The following is a 23,542-nucleotide window of genomic DNA, read 5'->3' as shown; positions in this document are numbered from 1 at the left end:
TTGAACTCTTATGCTGCCTGTTAATTTAATCTTTTAATAAACTGAAAATCATAGAACTGACATGGTCATTCTGTCAGAAATCTCAAAGCAAGTGGTCATGGTAGAACTGACAGTTCCTTGAGAAGACCAAATTGAGGAGTCTTTGAACGTAAGATAGCCAGATAGCAAGAGCTGGTAGAGCACTGCCAGAGACAGGGATGGAAAGCACGATGCGAGCCTATAGAGGTGGGGTGTAGAGATCTTGTTGGATGCTCGCTGTGCAGAAACTAATCTCTCTTTGGCATTATGGGGATTGCCATCAGGACCATCACAGTGGCTGCTGAATGAGCCTCCAGTTGGCTGAGGATCAAGAGTCGTGACCTATGGACCAGTGCTGCTGAGACACAAGCCGGGACATGATCAACCCTGGCTGGGTCGCCTGGATGAGAGCAACTCATGTTGAAAGACTGGAAACATCAGATGGTAATGTGTCCCAGCGCATCCTGGGAAGTCTATCAGCATCAAACTCCATTGCACCATTGTATGTTTAAGTCATTATCTCTGCTAAAATTTGTATTGCAAGGTCTAATTTTTTAATTATCAATGAATAATATTTATATTTCAAGTCGTGTAGAACGAAATATTCACACATCATGTGTAGTTTTGTGATGAAGGTTGTTAAATATTTAGGACTATCATATTTTCTCAAAACTCCTGGCAATCTTTTTAAAAATCTGTTAGATATTATACACAAAATGAAATGTCAAAATTTATGCTCATACAGAATTACTTTGAATTTTTGGCATTTGTTTAAATATGATTCAACAATGTAATCAGTAAGTAATTCAAAAATCTTATCAAATTCACTTTAGTTTGAGTATTTTGGTTTGTGCATGGAAGTAATGGAAATACTCCATACTCAGTATAACAATTTAATTTAAATTTCCTGTGGAAATTCTGTGAGGATATCAAATTAGAAAATTGAAATGATCATTTTACATTCAACAATAAAATTCCCAAGTTAAAATTTTTGCAAATTTCAAAATAATTTCAGTTTACAGGTCTTCTCCTAGTTACGGTGGGATTCCATTTCTACAAACCATTTTTAACCCAGACTGTTGCAAGTCAGAAATGCGGCCAAATATCAAGTTCCCAGGCAGCAGAAAATGCCTGCAGCCCAAGGAGTTAACAAATGCATCCTGCCGGTCACCCAAATGCCAGTTCATACAGGCTGTAAATAAGTTGCTCCTAATGCATGAAGGCCTCTAATATATTTCAATTAGGGCCAGGTTTAAGTTAAAACTTGGTTACTGTGCCTTCAGGGTCTGCAAATGTACAGTCGCATGTAAAAGTTTGGGCACCCCGGTCAAAATTTCTGTTACTGTGAAGAGCTAAGCGAGTAAAAGATGACCTGATTTCCAAAAGGCATAAAGTTAAAGATGACATATTTCTTTAATATTTTAAGTCAAGATTACTTTTTTATTTCCATCTTTTACAGTTTCAAAATAACAAAGAAGGAAAAGGGCCCGATGCAAAAGGTTGGGCACCCTGCATGGTCAGTACTTAGTAACACCCCCTTTGGCGAGTATCACAGCCTGTAAACACTTTCTGTAGCCAGCTAAGAGTCTTTCAGTTCTTTGGGGGATTTTCACCCATTTTTCCTTGCAAAAGGCTTCTAATTCTGTGAGATTCTTGGGCCATCTTGCACGCACTGCTCTTTTGAGGTCTATCCGCAGATTTTCAATGATGTTTAGGTCAGGGGACTGTGAAGGCCATGGCAAAACCTTCAGCTTGCGCCTCTTGAGGTAGTCCATTGTGGATTTTGAAGTGTGTTTAGGATCATTATCCTGTTGTAGAAGCCATCCTCTTTTCATCTGCAGCTTTTTTACAGAGGGTGTGTTGTTTACTTCCAGAATTTGCTGGTATTTAATTGAATTCATTTTTCCCTCTATCAGTGAAATGTTCCCTGTGCCACTGGCTGCAATACAAGCCCAAAGCATGGTCAATCCACCCCCGCGCTTAACAGTTGGAGAGGTGTTCTTTTCATGAAATTCTGCACCCTTTTTCTCCAAACATACCTTTGCTCATTGTGGCCAAAAAGTTCTATTTTAACGTCATCAGTCCACAGGACTTGTTTCCAAAATGCATCAGGCTTGTTTAGATGTTCCTTTGCAAACTTCTGATGCTGAATTTTGTGGTGAGAACGCAGGAAAGGTTTTCTGATGACTCTTCCATGGAGGTCATATTTGTGCAGGTGTCGCTGCACAGTAGAACAGTGTACCACCACTCCAGAGTCTGCTAAATCTTCCTGAAGATCTTTTGCAGTCAAATGGGGGTTTTGATTTGTCTTTCTAGCAATCCTACGAGCAGTTCTCTCGGAAACTTTTCTTGGTCTTCCAGAACTCAATTTGACCTCCACTGTACCTGTTAACTGCCATTTCTTAATTACATTGTGAACTGAGGAAACAGCTACCTGAAAACGCTTTGCTATCTTCTTATTGCCTTCTCCTGATTTGTGGGCATCATTTATTTTAATTTTCAGAGTGCTAAGCAGCTGCTTAGAGGAGCCCATGGCTGCTGATTGTCAGGACAAGGTTTGAGGAGTCAGGATATTTATAAAGCTTTGAAATTTGCATCACTTGGCCTTTCCTAATGATGACTGTGAGCAAGCCATAGCCCTAACAAGCTAATTAAGGTCTGAGACCTTGGTAAAAATTATTCGAGAGCTCAAATCTCTTGAGGTACCCAAACTTTTGCATGGTGCTGCTTTCCTTTTTTCACTCTAAAATTGTACAAAACAAAAAATAATACACTAATCTTGCTTTAAATGTTGAAAAGAATGTTTCATCTTTAACTTTGACTTTTGGAGATCAGTTCATCTTCTACTGACTTAACTATTCACAGTAACAGAAATTTTGACTGGGGTGCCCAAACGTTTGCATGCCACTGTATCTCTGCAATTGAACAAGGTGATAGCTTGAGAAACTATTTCCTTTTGCTGTAAATTTTGACCTTAGTTCTGTGGTGCTGTGTGTTATTTCTCTTCTATTGCTACTTCCCGTACACTTGTCAGATAGTGACAATATAAAGCAAAACATTTAGTCGTTATTACAAAATGCTGGAGGAAATCAGCAGGCCAGGCAGCATCTAGGAAAAGAGTATAGTTGCTGTTTCAGGCCGAAACCCTTCAGCAGGGCTCTTTTCGATGATGCCTGGCCTGCTGCGTTCCACCTGCATTTTGTGTGTTGCTTGGGTTTCTAGCATCTGCAGATTTTCTCTTGTTTGCCTTGAGTCATTGTGATTATTTCTTGGGGTGCCATTCAAGTTGCTTTATTTATCATTAAATTTAAGTAAACTAATGTTAAGTTTTTTTAAGCACTCCTAAATGCAATTTTGACTGCATTTGCCCAATAAGAAGTTTGCTATTGATAGTAAAATATTGATATTTTTAAATGTAACCTGCCTGTCACTTTTGAATACTTTATGTTTCTCCATTTAATTCTCAACACTTTACAAACAAAATAAGTCCAACGCACCCCTGTGTTACATCAGTTCAGTCAATAGGCACTCATCTGTACAGAAAACGCAAAAAAAAAAACAAACTGAGGTACAGATTAAAAATCTGCGCTTGCTGATTTGTTTGAGTGGGAAAAGAATTAAATAAACACAATATACAGAGAATTGAACTAGTTGACCAAAGATAACAATCACAGACCTGCTGTCAGCATGAGGACATATTGGCTTAGAAAATGTCTAGGCAATTGTACAATAATACTTTGTTAAATATAATGTGCATTTCTAATCAATTAAAACAACATTACTCCTTTGTCTACATTATGATCCGGATTTGTTGCCTGTGGACTGTATACCAATGTTGTATTACTATTCAGAGGAAATCTTGTGGGAACGTATCCACACTTGTAATATGAGATTTAATGTGGGGAAAATGGGTTTGCATGTAGAAAGTTGTGTTGTGGACAATTTTCTAGGAACACACCCCTGAGTAAATTGGAGGGCACACTAAACTAAAATTACTAGGAAACTCAGAATTTCAGTTTTGGCATCAGCACCTTATTTTAAGGAACTCCAAGTTTAAGAAACTTTAAGTTGTTTCCTCCTTGATTTTTCTTTATCCCAGTCTCCAACTGATGAAGGGCAAAGCCAGGAAAGAAACAATACATAAACAATAGTTAGCTATCAAAAGAAAACTGAGACTCTCCAATTACTGTAAAATAAGCTTAAACTCTGCAAGCAGTATTTGTTCTGTCAAGGTTCCTGGAATAGCTGGTCATGCCTGCTCAGGTACTACAGAGGGTGTGTGACAGATAAAGGAAAGAAGAGGGAGAGAAACTAAGCATGGAAAGAGGGAGGAAGGAACAGTATCAATGCTAACAATCTAAAATTGAATTGAGCACTTGCTACTGAAATGGAAATATTTTTGCTCTATGCAGTATCATTACCAGATACACATTTTGTGGTCCTAGAACCATGAATTGAATCTTCAGCTCTCCCTGAACTAATTTACTTCAAGTCTCTTTATCTCCAAAAGTCAGCAAAAAAAAATACTAGATTATAGGACTTTGCATCAATACGCTGCTGGCCCACTACTGCCCTCCACATAAGTTGAGTTTACTTTGAAAATGATCCTTTGAGTGTGTACAATTATGAACGAGCAGAATCCTTTCCGTGAGGAACAAGAAACCTTTCAGTGACAACAAGATGTGTACACTACCTTTCCTTTATATTTGAAACACAATTCTGCCAACCTAGAGGAAATGCTAGCACTCAGTGCTGAGTGCAGAAAGCTCAGGCATCAGGTGGAATAGGCTGCATTCTGCTGTAATATTCTTTTGGATCCTAAGCTTGTAATTATTAAATTGCCATGTTTGCTAACTAATTGAATACAGCTAAAATAGTCTTGAATATCCAGTCGTGGATGTAATGATCAATAAGGACTTAACTATCATGTCCACTTCTCTTCTGACTATTGGCATTAAAATAGGTACAGGGGCAAGTTAATGACAGATTGTTGATGCATATCCAATCAACTTAAAAGGTTCAGTTTTTAAAAAATGGAAGAAATGGTTTTTGGATTCGGTGCTTCTTTTTCCACTTTCAGTGCTGCTATTTTGGTTAAATGTTCTCATTAGACATGATCTCTCAGCTGCTAGTACTGGAAAGAAAGCAAACTGCCAAATTGCGTATTTTCTATTGCAGCTCCACATGGCTGATATCAACTGAGCAAACCCAGCTGAATTAGGAGCTCAGGAAATGTCTGTAAATGGGTTGGCAGAAAAATTGTTTATGAAATGGAGTGACTTTATAATGGGTAACTTTATAATGAAAGCTTTCTGGCTATCAGTTTGGATATGGACTCTGAAGTAAACAACATAAGGAGTTTTGCACCAGGGTGTCAAGCATTCTTTTCTATTTATATCTTTTATTGACGTGGTGATGTCATAAATATTTATAATTTTTTTTTTGCTGCTCTAGAGCTTCCAGTACTTTGGTACTGCATGAATATTGTTTTATTAGTAGCTGCATAATCCTGTAACATCAATAAATTGGGGTATAGAAACTACATGAAAAATTAATGACATTTCTTTTGTAAGAGTAGCTTGGATGACAGAGGTTAAATTGCAAATGAGACTATAAATATAATTAAGAGGGTTGATGTCCTTATTAAAATAGTAACAAAAGGTAAAACTTGCTACTGGATTAGTAACAGACAGGAAATAGAATTCCACCAGAGGAGTTGGGGAATTTCATTTGCTAAGAAAATATAAATCTACAATGAAACCATATTATCATAGTTATGCAACACACATGAAAGTTGCTGGTGGACGCAGCAGGCCAGGCAGCATCTGTAGGAAGAGGTACAGTCGACGTTTCAGGCCGAGACCCTTTGTCAGGACGTCCTGACAAAGGGTCTCAGCCTGAAACGTCGACTGTACCTCTTCCTACAGATGCTGCCTGGCCTGCTGCGTTCACCAGCAACTTTCATGTGTGTTGCTTGAATTTCCAGCATCTGCAGAATTCCTGTTGTTTTTATTATCATAATTATGACTATGTGCTGATAAGATTGTTGTAAAAACCCAATTCAGAGCCACACAGAGGAAATGGTCAATCAAGGATGCCAGACTCCCACTAAGTGGTTATGCCATTGCAGAAAAATGCCTTATTATGCAGGAATTTCATCATGAAATGTGGGTAGCTGGCATTACTGTTGTCTGGAGTTGTCAGGCATGGTGGTGGCTAAGGACACATTTCATCAGGTTGTACTGGTACTTGTCCTAAGTGGTTGATTTGGAACAGATATACCCTCTGGAAATCTGTGAAGTACTAGAACATAGAACAGTGCAGCACTGTAGACTCCTTTCAGCCCACAACTTTTCTTTTAACCGACTGCAAAATCAAACTAATGCTTCCCTCCCGCATAACACTCCATTTTTCTTTCATCCATATGTCTACCTAAGAGTCTCTTAAATATCCTTAACACATATGTACAATCATGCTTGGTAGCACATTCCATGCACCCGCTTCTGTGTGTAAATTTTTAAAAAAACAACTACCTCTGACACCCACCCATTACTTTCCTTCAATCACCTTAAAATTGTTTTAGCTATTTGCACCCTGGGAAAAGATGCTACTGTCCCCTTCAATCTATGTCTCCTATCATTTTATACAACTTTATCAAGTCAACTTTCATCCTCCTTCATGCCAAAGAGAAAAGGCCTAGCTTGCTCACCCTTCCTTCATGAGACATGCTGTCTAATTCAGGCAGCGTCCTGGTAAATCTCCTCTGTACCCTCTCTGAAGCTTCAACTTCCTTCCAAAATTGAGGCAACCAATTTTACCTTGCAGCTCTTGAACTCAGTCCCCTAACTAAAGAAAGGCCCCTAACCAGCTAAACCATGTGTCTTAACCATCCTTTCAAATTTCACAGCAACTTTGAAGGATCTACGAGGGGTGATTGATAAGTTTGTTGGTCTAAGGTAGAAGGAGTCAATTTTAGAAAACCTAGCACATTTATTTTTCAACATAGTCCCCTCCTACATTTACACACTTAGTCCAGTGGTCGTGAAGCATACGGATCCCTTCTTTGTAGAAGTCGGCGTTCATGGACCTCCAGAAAGTGGTCCACAGCAGGGGTGATTGACAAATGCGTGGCCTAAGGTAGAAGAAGATAAGTGATTAACTTCAAACTTTCTGCACTTTCACTCAGAGTTGAACTGCACGTGCATGTAACGGGAGCTGTATACCTCATCTCCTTCTACCTTAGGCCACGAACTTATCAATCACCCTTGTTGTGGACCACTTTCTGGAGGTCCAAGACGCCAACTTCTACAAAGAAGGGATCTGTATGCTCTATGACCGCTGGACTAAGTGTGTAAATGTTGGAGGGGACTATGTTGAAAAATAAATGTGCTAGGTTTTCTAAAATCGCCTCTTGCTACCTTAGGCCACGAACTTATCAATCACCCCTTGTGTAGACATGGAACCCAAGATCCCTCTGTTCCATCTCACTAACAAGAATTCTGCCATTAACCCTGTTCTCTGCCTTCCAAGTTTAACCTTCCAAAGTGGATCACTTCACACTTTTCCAATTGAACTCCATTTGCCACTTCTCAGTTACTCCTATCAATGTCACATTGTAACCCACTAAAACCTTCTACACACTGCAACCTTCATTTCATCTGCAAACTTGCTAACCTGCACTTCCACTTCCTCATCCAAATCATTTTAAAAAAAAAAAAAATCAAAGAGCGGGGGTCTCAGAACAGATCCCAGCAGAACACCGAACTCCAGGCAGAACACACTCCAACTACTACCACCCTCTGCCTTCTGTGGGCAAGCCAGTTCCGAATACACACAGCCAAATTTCTCTGGATCCTATTTCTTCCAACTTTTCTGAATTAGGCTAACTTGGAAAACCTGATCAAATGCCTTACTGAAATCCAAGTACATTCATTAGCCTCTCCTGAACCTAAAAGGTGGCCACTGAATACATGTTTGTGGTCTTCTGCGGCTATAGCCGATAGATTTCAAAGTACAAGGCGTTGTGCATTCAGAGATGCTCTTCTGCACATAATGCGTAGTTATTTGAGTAACTGTTGCCTTCCTGTCAACTTGAACTAGTCTGGCGAATCCTCTCTGACTTCTCTCATTAATAAAGTGTTTTCATCCACCAAACTGCTGTTCATTGGATATTTTTTGTTTCTCACACCATCCTCTGTAAACTCTAGAGACTGTTCTGTGTGGAAAATCCCAGGAGATCAGTTTTTGCAATAATCAAACAGCCCCGTTCTGGCACCAACAATCATTCTACAGTTAAAGTCACATAATTTTCTTTCTTCCCCATTTTGATGTTTGTTCTGAACAACAATTGAACCTGTTAACCATGCTAGCATGTTTTTATGCATTGAGTTGCTGCCACAGGATTGGTTGATTAGATATTTGCATTAATGAGCAGGTATTTAGGTTTAGCTAATAAAGTGGCCACTGAGTGTACTTCACAATCACTGCTCTACCTTCATTAATCTGCTTTGCCACTTCCTCAAAAAATGCAATTAAGTTTATGAGGAACGACCTGCCCCTCACAAAGCCATATTGACTATACATAGGAAATTGTGCTTCTCCAAACGCTTATAAATCCCGTCTCTAGGAGTCCTCTCCAATGGGTTGCCCACCACTGACAAGACTTGCCAGTCTATAATTCCCAACTTATCCCTGTTACCTCGTTCGAAAAAAGGATTACCATTTGCCACCCTCCAGTTTTTTTAGTACTACTCATGAGGCCAGTCAGCCACAAAGATCACCAAAGCTGCAACATTTTCTTCCCTTGCTTCCCATAGTAATCTGGAGTATATCCCATTTGGCCGTGGGGATTTGTCTATCCTAATTTCTTTCTTACAAGAGTTCCAAGCACAACATCTTGCTTAGCGCCACATGTTCCAGCATATTAACCTGTTCTATGCTGTTCTCTGATTCATCAAGGTTCCTTTCACTGGCAAATACTGCAACAAGGTATTTATTAAGGAGCTCCTCTACCCCTACTGTCTCCAGGCACAAGTTTTCTCTTTTATCCCTGATTGGTCCTACCCTCACTCTAATCATCCTGCTATTTTTGATGTGCATGTAGAACACCTTGGGATTTTCCTTAATCCTACTTGCCAAGGCCTTGGCAAGTCCCCTTCTAGCTAAGTCCCTTCTTATAACCTCCTCCTCTCAAGTGCCCTATCTGATCCTTCCTAACTAAAGATTAGGTAAGCTTTCTTCCTTCTGACTAGATGGTTTCTTCACCCTACCACCCTTTCCTTGCCTCAATGGCACAAACGTATCCAGACCCATGCAAGTGCTCCCTAAACAACCTCCACCTTTCTCTGAGTGCATCTTTTCCCAATTTACACTCCCAGGTTCCTGCCTAGTAGATCATAATTTTCCCTCCCTTGATTAAATATTTTTCCATACTATCTGCTCCTATCGCCGTCCAAGTTTGTGCTGAAGGTCAAGGTATTGTGGTAACTGTCCCTGAAAGTCCATAGACGATCCTTCCATGGCGTCCTCCCTTCCAAGAGCTGTGATACTATCCCTGATTAGCAATGCCACTCCCCAACCTTGTTTACCTCCCTCCCTGTTACTTCTGAAATATTTATTCCCTGGAACATCCAGCAGCCATTGTGACAGTTGTATCTCTATAAATGACCAAAATATTATGGTTCCATGTACTGAATCTGCTTTTTAGCTTCCTATGTAGCTCCTTGTATTTGCTCTTTGGGACCTCATCCCTTTTCTTACTAACGTTATTGGTAACAATGTGTACCATGATGGCTGGTGGCGCAGTGTGAGATCAGTGCCGGACTCCGGAGCGAAGGTTCCCGAGTTCAAATCCAGGTCAGGCCACCCCCTTTCCATCCGTGCCGGGTTGAGTGTTGAGCTAGCCACTTGGCCTTGTAAAAAATACAAGGGTCGAGTCAGGAGTGTTCATAACGTGACCCGGTTAAATGGCTGAATGTCTGGTACAACACACTTAAAAATAAATAAATTTTTTAAAACCCTTCCTCTTAAAAGGACCAATCTGAGACATCCTAGGAAGCAACAGACCATCTGGGGATCTCTTTTACTATGAGGTATATGGAGCTGAATTTTGTTTAAATTATAATTTTTGTAGTGAATTGAACCAGGTGAACAATCCACTTATTATGAAGAGTTTGCTTGAAGAGGGTGTGGCAGCCTAATGAAGTTGCAGCACATGGTGTGTATATGGGATAGCTCTTGCTGTAGCATAAAGGTTTTGCTAAGCAGTTCCTACCAAGAATACATCAGGCATAAGTTTATAAAGTGCAATTATTATGTAAGTGAACAGATAATTTATTTTTAAAAGCTTTGTTAGCAAAATTTATACAAATCACAAATTAAATAACAACCTGAAGTGTAGATTTAATGCTTGATTAAAAATGGCATATTGTTTGCAGCAATAGAAAACTTGCCAATATTGTTTTAGTTAGGTTTAAGCGCAGAGTGAAGGGAAATTACAGTAGGTGTATGTTTAGCTTGATTGTTTCAGTTTTAACAATAAAAGTTAATCTATAACAAAATTCTATTGTGCTGGAAAGGATGCAGTCTTCAAATTGCTTGCCATGGATTAATTTTGTATCTAGAATAACAATGATCTGAATTTATTTGTTAGAATGCTTTAAACTTCAATGGGTATATGACAATCCCATTTGCAAATTGGAATGATGATTTTAGTCACATTATTTCTTGTACACTAATTTAATCTTTGAACAGTACTAAACAGTATAAAAAAAAATCTTGACCAATAGTTTACAATTAGGAATTGGCATCTTGATGTCAGGAGCATTATCACAATCTTATTTTTACTATACCTTGTTTCTGGAATTTGAATCCTGACCAGTCTCCTTTGAAGTAAAAGATACAGTTCAGTAGATCCTGTAAATTAGGAATGAGACCCAGAAAGTGATTGAAATGGTCTGCAGTTCAGGCAGAAACAATAGACAGAGAAATGTGTGTTTAATGCCACAGGTCAATGATCTTTGTCAGAATTAATTTATCCTTTATATACTATTATATATTATTAATTTTGCAGTAAATATCAATCAACAATGTTTAAGATATGTAATTTAGAAATCCAATTTGGTTTCTCTCAGATGGTCTTTGTAAGGTAAATGCCCAGCAATTTAAAATAAATTGGCACAAATCAAAGGACTGCAAAAGGACTCTTCTGTGTAATTTTGATCCTGAATCTTTCTGTTTAATTTTTGGAGGAAGATGACTAAACATGTCATTCATTGCCTTTATAAAAGGGTAAAGTTAATTATCGATTTAACATTTCTCTCAGGCTCTTATTTGATCTCTGAATGTGAATACATAGCTATAAGAATATTCATCTAGACTCTGTGCACTGTGAAAGAAACTAGTCATCTATTAATTTGTGGGTATCCAAATGTGGTAAATCTTGAATATTTGGTGTTGAGGATGAAAATGGCATTTTACTAAGACGTGTATCTTCTGATTTTTCTTAAATACACAGATTTATTTAATAATTTTAGAATATGGCTTCTTTAAATTAAAAGCTGAAGGACATCAATAGTTACCTTTTGGCAGAAGTCTGAAATTTGTTGAGAGGAGAATGTTATGGGATGATGCGTTTTATTATAGTTCAGGTGAATTTATTTTAAAAGTTAAGGAGGCTGACTTCAGTACTTATACACAGTTTATATGCAATGTAGAAGGAAACCTAGGAACTTTTGGGGGAAAACAATTTCATAATCAAAGCTGGTAAGTTATAGTGAAATTTATGCTGGGAATGGATGGCACATTGTGGGAAATAGATTACTGACATCTGAAAGGTCAAGGATTTCAATGACAAAATTTGGTAAAAGTGCAGCTTTGTTCTGTTTGCTACAAAAGATCTCTGAGTGACCATCTGTGCCAATTTAACCTCCCATTCCCACACAAAGCATCTGTCCACGGCCTGCTTTACTGGCATGATGAGGCTCAATTCTGGTCGGAGGAGCAACACCTCATTCTGTCTGGGTAGTTTCCAAACTGAGAAAACTCACCTTCACTAACATCTGGTCACCACTTCCCTCTGTACTCTTCACCTGCCCCAACTTTTTGATTCTTTTCTCCCCATTCTAGTGGTGTCTCGTCCCTTTTCTTCTCCTCCCCTGTCTTCATGACTTGGTTGCCCACCTCCTTCCCTTTATCGAACTGTCCTCTCCTTTGATTCCTCCTACAGCACTTTACCTCTTCTATCTATCACCTCCCAACTTTTCACATCATTCTCCTCCACCCTTACCTACCTACCATCCCCTTCACCCGGTCTCACCTATACTCATTCCCTTCCCCCAACACCTTATTCTAGCTTCTGGCTCCATTTCCAGTCTTGATGAGGGGTTTTGGCCGGAAGCATCAACTGTTTACTTCCCTCTAGAAATACTGTCGGACCTGTGCTGAGCTCCTTCAGCATTTTGTGCGTGTTTCTCAAGATTTCCAGCATATGCAAAATCTCTTGTATCTGTGAAAGAGTAATTAATATATTCCAAATAAATATTTTGTCTACATTTTTTGAATTACCCAATATTGTTTCTGCTTATAATTACTGAACTAGCAGGCATCCTTTCCTATGCTGTTGACTCATGCTGAGCCATTAAAGCAAACAATTCCATTGGATGATAAAATATAAGGAACAATATTTGTGTAACAATGTAAAGGGTTAAAAGAACAAGTTGTGTATATTACAATTTACATATACAACGTCATGGAATGAGATGAGTAATTTGTAGTATTATGAAGTATTACAAAATTAGGGTTCAGTCCAGCTTTATTATTCTATTCCATTGATCTATGAAATATCAAGCCTTATGGTGAGGCACTTAAATTTTCCTAGGTGCACGAAGGTAGGTAATACAGAGGGGGGATATTTGATGAATGCTCATTTACTTAGAAACTGATCATCAGCGCTGTTGTAAGAGGCTACAGAGGGTGGTGTTCACTTGACTCTGATTCAACATTTATGCAATTTGGGAAATAAAATATGTGGAATTAACTGCTAAGTAAAAACATGCTGTTCACATCAGTAAAAAATATATACCGAATGTCACTAAAATATGCTGTGTGGTGAGCAACACTTACAGATTCATACTGTGGAAGGTTTATAAACTATTACCTTCTTTTGAGGCTGTGTTTTGAAAAGGTTTACAAGCAATGTAAATTTCCATTAGTTTAAGGTCACTCTTTCCTTGGAACATAATTAAAATTATGTTATTAACTTTCCATTCATGGTACTAATTCGTGAATATTATGATCTAGAAATCCATTTTGTATGCATTTCAGGGATTCATCCTCCATATTGTTAGTATGACTTTGATTTATCAGGTCTATATTAGATTACATTGAAGTCTCCCACAGTTACTGCAATACCCAGATTTCAATCTGATTTCATCTTTTCCATAGACTACATTTCTACGATTTCTACTATTATCCAGGGGCCTGTAAACATCTCCTACCAAAGCTTCTGCACTTGCTGCTTCTGTGCTACACCCAAACAGTTAGTAATTCTGTGGTATGACCTGCTGAGCTAACATCCTTTCTAACAACTGGACTTGCACCATCCTTCTTGACAAAGTACATGTCTGCATTTCATAATGAGTCACAATAAGAAGCAAATAGTACATATCACTCATTTTTCAGAATAAACACCAGATTCAGAAACAGTGAGGTCAATTCCCTTGATTTTGCAAGGTTTTCCTCACAAATCCTCCAAGAAGACCACAACTTGTCATGTTTTGGAGGCTTGCATGCCCCAATGACGCAGAAGGCAATGTTAGCTGGGATTAGGGCTTTATACTTTGATTCTTGCCACCTATGCTAAACAGGTCAAAGGGAAGAGGCCAAACTAAAGTGGTCCACTGGTCCTGCAGATTTGGGGGATCAGCTTAGGGCTGACAACCCTGACTGGTAAAACAAAACTGTTACAGAAACAACAATGACAAATCCTTCTATGTTTGAATGGCTAAGGACAGTCAGAGACTGAGGAACCTTCATTGCTGCCCTTAACACCAGCAGTGTAACAGGCAGTAAGTAAGTTCCTCACAAATACAAGTGGGCTGGTATATAAATTAAGAGAGTAGTACTTTTATAGCTTGGAGAGCTAATTCTGGTAAGTTGCCTTGAATTTCATCTTGGCTCACCTCAGGGTCTCGCATGAATCACTTCATTTATCACCACGCCAATTTTCTTCCTGATGATGAGTCTCGTTTAATGCCACAACCCACCAATTACTCGATCACCCTGCACCTTACACCAGCACCCGTACCACATATCAATTCAACTGTCAAGGCCTGCATTCCCTCTTTTCAGTGAATGTTTCAGTAAAATCCACATCCCCTTCGGAATGCTTCATTAAGAGAACAAGCTTCAGAAGTTTGTGAATATTAAATGTCTAAATTTTTTGAAAGATTAAAACTCAATGTGTATTATTATTTTAATTCTGAATGCTAATTGTACTGCTTAAGCACTATGCCAAACTATTCTGGATTTTCAAGCAAAATAAGTCCCTACTTTTTGCTGTTATATCCTTAATTTTCATAGTAATTGATCTTAACTAAATCTGTCATTATTAAAAGTTATGTTTTAAGTAAGTAGCAACACAGGAATGTGTCACCAACGGTGCCTTTATACCAAACGTTCCCCTTTTCTGGTTATCCTGCTGATGCAGTATTTCCTGCTGTAAAGTTAGACAGGTTGTCTACTGATGATCCCTGCCAGTGTAGCACTTAAACATCTGCCAAATAAAAACAACAGAATAGCTTAAGATAACTTTTATTGGAACCAAGATTGTAAACTTGCCACTGTATGACAAAATATTCCAAAATATTAATATTATACATAATCATATCCTGATTGCAAAAAATTAGCCCCATTTTCCATGAATTCTTATAATATGAACATGAAATATCCCTAAATAATGATGGAGTTCCCCAAGATGATAGTTGTGACTATGAACAGAGTTGCTTGAGAGGCACTAAACTCGGTTGATATAAAGGGTTTTTAATTCATCATGACGAGCAGGAATTCTCCTGGAGATCTTATCTTCCCAGTAGAGTTTCAGAACCTAGGATTCTTCAGAAATAAGAAAACAGCAGGTGATTCAGTAAAATTTCAATTCCTGTAATATCCCAAATTGTTTACTTCAATATTTTGTATCTGACAAAAGGCTCCAGTAAGTTACATCTTTACTGTGGAGGGCATACTGTAAAGCCTGATTTATACTTCTGCATCAACTGGACGCCGTAAGTACTGCGTCACCGCAAACCCTACGCAGAGCTGACGCGGATCCCTATGCCAGAGCCTGACACGCACCTCTCCCAAAATGTAACTATGCGTCGCAGCAACACAGACCGCAACAACTGTGATTGGTCTGCTTGGTAGCATCGCATTTCCTCCTACGCTGCAATAGCTTCCCATTGGGCAACTGAAGGGCAGGGAAGGAACTCTGGCTGCAATGCTTTCCATAAAGCTTTACAGACCTCCGAAATTATGGAGGGGACATTTCGCTTTTACGAAAAAAGATGCTCGCTTTAAACTTGTTTACCCCAAGAAAGGCTACCATGACCTTGAAGCCTTGCGCGGACAGGTGTGTGCGCATGCACGACGTGCCTGAATTGCAGTGTGATGCAGATACACCAACGCACAAGTATAAATGCTCACAATGTGCGTAGGCCACTTGTGTAGGTTACGGCGTCGAGTTGACGCAGAAGTATAAATCAGGCTTAACTGACAAGACACCCCTGAATGTTAAAACACCTTTACAAGAACAAGCAACACACGTAAAAGTTGCTGGTGAACGCAGCAGGCCAGGCAGCATCTCTAGGAAGAGGTACAGTTGACGTTTCGGGCCGAGACCCTTCGTCAGGACTAACTAGCAAAAGGTCTCGGCCCGAAACGTCAACTGTACCTCTTCCTAGAGATGCTGCCTGGCCTGCTGCGTTCACCAGCAACTTTTATGTGTGTTGCTTGAAATTCCAGCATCTGCAGATTTCCTCGTGTTTGCGTTTACAAGAACAAAGTAGTTCACATGAATATGCTAAAGCTTTTAAGAAAAGAGCTCAGGCCAAAAGATTGGTGTTGTGAGGGCTGACTTGCTGGTACATAAGTATACCAATTATTGATAAACAAAACAAGTTTGTATGTCCATGGGATATTTGTTGTACTAAGTGACAAAATCAGTCTGGTCTGGAGGCTTCATTGATCTCAGTTACAACAGAGCATAACAGCTTAACCAGTGTTGCCAGGCAACATCTACGGAAAAGAGTAAACAGTTGGCATTTCAAATCTCTTCCTGAAATGTTGACTGTTTACGCTTTTTCATAGATGCTGCCTGGCCTGCTGAGTTTCTCCAGCATTTTGTGGATTTCCAGAACCTGCAGATTTTCTCGTCTTTTAACCAGTGTTGTCTGGTTTAATGTAGGCCAATTAACATATCTCGATTATTTTACATTTGGTTGCTGTGTACAAGAATGTGTCATGGTCATGTTAGTTTGCAAACTGCATCTCTTGAACAACCACCTGCTGTGGGCCAGTACTCTGTAGACAGCACTGTTTGTTTACAAAGCTCTTTTAATTTTAAGCTGATAACTGTTTGTAATTTACATTAAGAATTGAAGACAGGTTCTCATTTGTATATACATATGATTTAATAACTTCTGAATTCCAACACTCGTGTTCTTCTTTCTGAACTTTGTTAGTAAATTGGATGATGGTTCTTCAAATTCCTCACTTGCAGGCCCCAGTCAGTTTGAATTGGCAACAGCATCTTCTCCACTATCTCCGTCAGCATAGGTGTACCGCAGGGCTGTGTGCTTAGCCCACTACTCTACTTGCTTTACACCTATGACTCTGTGGCTTAGCCCATCTCCAATGCCATATTCAAGTTTGCTGACAACACCACTGTCGTAGGCTGTATCAAAGGTGGAGATGAATCAGCATTTAGGAGGGAGATTGAAAATCTGGCTGAGTGGTGCAATAGCAACAACCTGTTACTTAATGTCAGAAAGACCAAGGAGCTGATTATTGACTTCAAGAGAAGGAGACCAGAAGTCCATGAACAGAGTTTGTTGCCTTTTGCACACTGAATGTCCAAGTTGGTGTGGTCTTTCATTGATCTTTGATAGATGTTCCCTTCTTGAGGCAGTGCCTCATGTAGATGGTTTTTATTATGGAGAAGGATGTAATGTCTGTTGCCAGACCATGATATAAATAGTCAGGATACTTTTAATATTACATCTGTAGAAGTTTGTTAGAGTGTTCAATGACAAATTGAACCATTTTAACCTTAAAATAAGTAAAGCTCTGGTACACCTTCCATGTGATTGCATATATCTGCTGCACCCAGGACAGATCCTCTGACATGTTAACTTCCAGGAAATTAAAGCTGTTGACCTTCCCCATTGTCGATCCATCAATGTAGACTGTGCATCACCATCCTCCTGCTCCTTCCTGAAGTCATCAATCAGTTCTTTGGTTTTACTGATCTTGAATAAGAGGTTGTTGTTGTGGCACCACTCAACAACAAGTCCTATCCTGCTCCTGTATGCAGACTCATCACTTGTGATTCATTCAGCAATAATAGTGCTGTCAGTGAATTTGGACTTATTGCATTGAAATTTGAGTTTGAAAGGGGCTGTCCCCTAAAATTGCTTGCCCAGCAATTAAAATGCTGTGGAGATCTGATGCATTAGTGCTGTTCCAACCACAGATTACATATGGAAGAACCAAAATATCAGCTGTGCAAAAAAACTGATTTTGATTGACCACTTTGCTCTTAGTACTGGCAGTACATTGAGAACAAGATCTGCATTTTAATAATGTAGCTGTATGTGACATTTCTTATCCAAAAGAGAATCTCCACAGGGCTTTTGGGAACATGGAAACAACTAAAGAAATTGGTTCTGGAAACTGGATGCATTGTCAAAGAAGCTTTTATGAAGCATTTATAAGTAGAATAAGAGAGAGAACTCCGTACCTAACCCTCTGTCCTTCAAGAAACAGCCACACTGATTGCTACACAGGTGTGCTTTCCCAATGCCACCTTCCCATCTCCTCATTTCCAATCTTACAAAGCAACCCTGACTGAAATCAGTGATTGGCAAAAAAAAATTCTAGCATGGCTATGTTTGTGGCAAAGAACTCCTGTTTCTTTATTGATTAATTCATGTGGGTTAATTGTTCTTCTCATAACACTTGTATCTTTTTCTGACAGGCATTGATTACAAGACGACAACAATTCTCTTAGATGGACGGCGGGTGAAATTACAACTCTGGTAAGTGCTTTTTAACTGTGAAGGACAGAAGCTAACTGTTTCATTTATCATCAGTGAGCGAATCAATGCTCACATTCATTGATCGGTCTTGTACTGTCATAGTGTAAAGAAGAGGTTTCCAAACATTGTAGAAACAGTGACTGTTTTAGGAAGTAGCATTTTTAGGATACAAGTTAGAAAATCTTCCAGACCTCAAATAGTGTCACATTGTAAAACTCTATAAACCAGAATAGCCTTAAAGGTGGTGGAGCATTCTGCAAACCAGAATTTTAATCACATCAAGCAGAGCAAAAAGTTGCAACATTCAGAATTAATGTCAAAAGATCCCTTGATGTCACCGTTAGGATCATTTGATTCACAGGATAGATATACAGCTAATCTTTATTCTCAAACTTTGAGCAAACCTTCTAAGTAATTTGAATTCCACTTGGAAAATGCAAAACATACATGTTCATATGACTTCCTTGGCATTAATGTTTTGAACCATTCAGAAATTTTTAATCTATGATCTTTCAATACACTATAGTCTTCACTAATCCTTGCATAAATATAATCAAAATTAGATTTATCATCACTAACTTAAATGAAGTGGAAATTTGTTGTCTGCAGCAACATTACAATTTACTATAAATTATGGAAAAAAAGCAAAAGAAAAGCTATAACAAGTGGCCTTCAAGGACTGTTCAAGAATGTTGATGGCGAAAGGGAAGAAGCTGTTTCTGAATTATTAATTATAGGTCTTCAGGTTTCTCCCTGAAAATCCAAAAAAAAAAAGTGAGATTTTTCTTAATCTTTCAGCCAGTAGCACTGTATAAATCATTCATCTCTCCTGGTTTTCTGCTGCGTTTGGAGGACTGCGTTTGGGCATGGTTACGAAGGAGGAAAAGAGCTTGTTTTGCGGTTGTTTTGTTCCTTCTTGTGTTCTTTTGAGCATGGTGGCCACATTATGTTGGCACTGGAATGAGTGGCAATGCTAGAGGGCTACCCCCCCCCCCCCCGCCACCCCCAAGCACATCCTTGGTTGTTGAGCAAATGATACATTTCACTGTATATTTTGATATACATGTGGTAAATAAATCAGATTCAGAATCTCTGCAACTTTAGGATTTGTTTTATTAAAACGTATCCCAGTTCTGATGAAATGTTACTCATGTTTTCTTCTTTACAATGCACCCTGACCTGCTGAGTATTAAAGGCATTTTCTATTTGTATTTTCTGAACCTCTTGCAATTCCAGAAAGTATGTACACACTAAGGTGCTACCTAGCCATGTAAACAGCACTTTCAAATTAACGGTCTCTAAAATGTGATCTTGAAAATCCTATTGCAACTTAATTCAGAGGTATCTATGGAAAACAAGATTCAATTCTACAGTGAAATATCATAACTTTCAAATTTACACTCCAAACTGTGATGGGTAAATTCTCCAGACTTACAAGGAATCAGCAGTGTTCACAGCAGTAATCTCTTTTTTTAAGACGCTGTTGATTTTTAACAACTCCAGAAGAAAAGCAAATGACAAGGCATTCTGGAATCAGTGAGAGGTTATTGTTGTCAACATCATGGCTATTGCAAAGCCTAATGTGCATATTCAATGTACAGTTAAAAGAACAGAAGGTAGTGAAACCTCCAGGTTTCCTTGGCTGTGTAAGTCTAGGGAAAACGCTCTCCAGTCTAACCGAACTCTTGAGACTGAGACGGCTCTCCCGCCCAACGCTGGTTTGTGTGTATGCTGTGTAATTTGCTACTCTGTTACAAATTAGTGCCACGAAATAAATATAACTAAAGGGTTAGTTTTAAAAAAAAAAAGAAAAGGGGCCCATTTTAATTAAATAGTCAAACGTGCACAAGTTGAAGCTCATCTTGAACTTCACTGTCACTCATGTGCTGGGCCTTCAGTTGGCGTGAAAACACACACCACCTTCTGAATGTCACTCGCATTCCATCTCGAACAAACGGATCTACCACTGGGTTGTATCCTACAACCAGTTCTACCCAGCGTTCTTTCTCCGTCTGCCGCCGAACCAGGGGGGAAAAGAACCCAAGGCCAATCTTACTGTCCCTCACCAAGAAAACCTCTCCCTAATGCTACCATTCTAATTGGATGGCACGCATTCCTCATCATCCGTTATCTTCAACAATAACCCAGACAGGCTGATAACAGAACAGACTGCTCTGACAGAACTGCTAAATGAAATAACAGTAAAAACATGACCCAGAGTATTACAGTAGTAATTCTATTTGTTTTCTTCAGTACATGTATGCCCAAATGAATAAAATGACTTGGTGTTTCCAGACCCTATTTCACTGAATCTTTGGTTAGCTTCCACAATTGGTTCCCTCAAGGTTTGTTGGTGGTTGACTATAATAAATATTCTCTTTACAAATCTGAATCAACGAACAACTCTGAGGAACTCAGAGTTGAACATTATCTGTGGTGAGAAAGGAATTACTAACATTTCATATTGAAACTCTGCATCAGGACAGGAATTCCTTCAGCAGGTTATTTGCTGTTCCATATGACAGCGTCTGCAGTCTGTTGTGTTAATTTACCAGGCAGTTTGCAGTGTGGAAAAACAGTGACCATGAATTTTGGTGTGTTGGTCACTGCCTCCAATTTTGGGCACGTGGCCAAGTGGTTAAGGCATTGGACTAGCGATCTGAAGGTCATGAGTTCAAGCCCCAGCCGAGGCAGCGTGTTGTGTCCTTGAGCAAGGCACTTAACCGCACAGTGCTCTGCGACGACGCCAGTGCCAAGCTGTATCGGCCCTTGCCCTTCCCTTGGACAACATCGGTGTCGTGGAGAGGGGAGACTTGCAGCATGGGCAACTGCCGGTCTTCCATACAACCTTGCTCCACCCTGCACCCTGGAGAGTGAAGACTTTCCAGGTGCAGATCCATGGTCTCGCAAGACTAACAGATGCCTTATTTATTGGTCACTGCCTCCAATACTGGAAGTATTCATCCTTTGCTGTATATTATTCTCCAGATCCCTTGACATTTTTACCTGTTATTTGTGGCGCATCTTAAGCAAAGGCAAACTTTCTCAATATTTTATTCTTAGTTGTTTATCATGAGGATAGTAGCAATAATGCTTTGAACATCAAGATTTTTTATTGACTATCACTCATTGTGTGTTATACTTGCCATTTATTAATCTATTCAACATCATTATCATGAACCCCTGACTGTATTTAATTCACTGAGTAATGATGTTCAGCTCAGTTCTGCATAATCTCAGGTTACATCCTCACCCCTGACCTAATGTTGGATGGATGGTCACAGGCAAAGCACTTGAAGACATTAGACACTAGGAGCCATTTTCCTTTCAGTTGTGTAACTCGAGTGAGTTGAGGATTTTATCACTTGATTCCCATTAATATAATATTAGTCAGGATCATTGATGCCATATTAGTATCTTTCAACTCACCTCTGGAATTTATCTCTTATGTCCATGTGTGGACCAGAACTGTAGAGTCTCATACAAAACAAAAAAAAAAAAAGAGCTGTAAATATTCAGGTCAGCCAGCATCTTTGGAAAGTGAAATAGTTAAACAAGTTCACTCATCACAGTGCTGCCCTGTTGTATATGGTGCTGAATGGTTCTTCAGAACTCAAATTAGAGCTTTGAGCAGGTTACTGATGCTTCATTAGTGACATCTATAACCACTTCGCAGTGATTGAAAGTAGGTTGATGAAGCTGAATTGAATTTTTTCTGCTCTTTATAGATAGGACAAACTTAAATCATTTTCTTCATATTCAGGTACTGTAGGGCGTTGCAGCCATTCAGAAGCATTTGTACAGTGATATGATGAGTTCTGTAGCACGAGTTCAGTGTCAAAGCTGCACGTTTTTGGACTCTGTTCTATCCAGTGTAGTCGACCATTCCTTCATTTTACATGGAGCCAATCAATATGGCTAGCGACTGTCTACAACAGGGGTTCCCACCTTTTTATATAACAGATCAATACCATTAAACAAAGGGATCATGGAACCTAGAAATATTATACCTTGTCATGCTTATATCCTGTGCTTTTTTTAAAAAAAAAGCGCCAACATTGATATGAAACCTGAGCCCAGCATCAGGTGGGCTGTTAAGAACCTAGGTATGGTTTTGGGTAGACTGTAGTCACCACCTGGCACAGGAGTTTGGGAAAATCAGGGATGGATGTCACTGCTTGCTCCTTTCCAGGAGCTGCGCATGTCTTGGAGATTCCTGTCCTAAGGCGTACATAATCTCTCTTGCTTTTACAGGAAAATTGGTACCGTGTATCTAAGTGGATCATAATAGAGGCAATGTTCCTTTCAGATACAGGTATCCTATATAATACGAGACTGTTGGTAAACTTGCCTCTGGCTGAGAATAGTTGTAAACAGTGTCTCCAACCCTGTGAGTCGTCAATATTTGTAACAATCTTCTGCATGGCATCTCTGACCTGAGTTTCAAGGTAGGCAAGACAAAAGTGATGATTGTGGACTTCAGGAAGGCTCTGGTTGGTCACTCTTCATTGCACATCAGTGGCTTTGCTGTGGAGAGAGCAAAAAGCAGTAAGTTCCTTGGTATGTACATAATGGATGATTTGACCTGGATGCACATCAGCTCCTCATTAGTCAAGTAGGGACAGCAGCATCTACACTTTCTGAAAAGACCGAGGCATTTAAAGTTCCCTGCCCTCATTCCAACAACATTCTACAGGAGCACCATTGAGAATGTCCTGTCTGGCTGCATCATTCTGTGGTACAGAAGCTGCAAAGCATCGGATCACAAATCCTGATAGAGAATGGTTAAAAACTGCTGAGAGGATCACCAGGGTCTCCCTCCCTCCCCCCCCCTCTTTTGTGAAATTTGCTAGGAACATTGTAGACAAAGGGCCTGATGCATTGGTGAGGAACCCTGCCAACCAACCAATAATCTCTTTGACCCACTAATATCAGTCAGGAGGTACAGGAGCGTCAGAGACTAGCACTGCCTGATTGGGTATCAGCTTCTTCCCTCAGGATGTGAGACTAATGAATACCCTGCCACCATCAAGTTCTCGACACTTAGACAGGGAACTGTTTACCTGTGCTGCCCATTTCACATGCATTTTGAGCTATATTTTGTTAAATTATTTGTAGTAATATTTTGTTTTGTGCTGTGTGATACAAGTGTGATACCTTTGGAAAATCAGACATTTTATCAGTATGGGTTTCCCATTATATATCCTGTTAGT

At 39.4% G+C, this 23,542-nt stretch overlaps 1 protein-coding gene across 1 annotated transcript in view; it reads left to right on the top strand.

The window, feature by feature from the left end:
• The window catches only part of LOC140187422 (ras-related protein Rab-40B), a 62,358-nt gene that overhangs the window by 17,858 nt on the left and 20,958 nt on the right, over positions 1-23,542 (top strand). Inside the window, exon 2 of the mRNA XM_072242741.1 lies at positions 18,269-18,329. Coding sequence (XP_072098842.1) covers positions 18,269-18,329 — 61 coding nt within the window. The remainder of the gene's footprint in view (positions 1-18,268; positions 18,330-23,542) is intronic.

Source organism: Mobula birostris, chromosome 24, assembly GCF_030028105.1.
Source record: "Mobula birostris isolate sMobBir1 chromosome 24, sMobBir1.hap1, whole genome shotgun sequence".
NCBI classification, from domain to species: Eukaryota; Metazoa; Chordata; class Chondrichthyes; order Myliobatiformes; family Myliobatidae; genus Mobula; species Mobula birostris.
The sequence above is the reverse complement of the archived record's forward strand: the minus strand, read 5'-3'. Positions and strand labels throughout refer to the sequence as shown.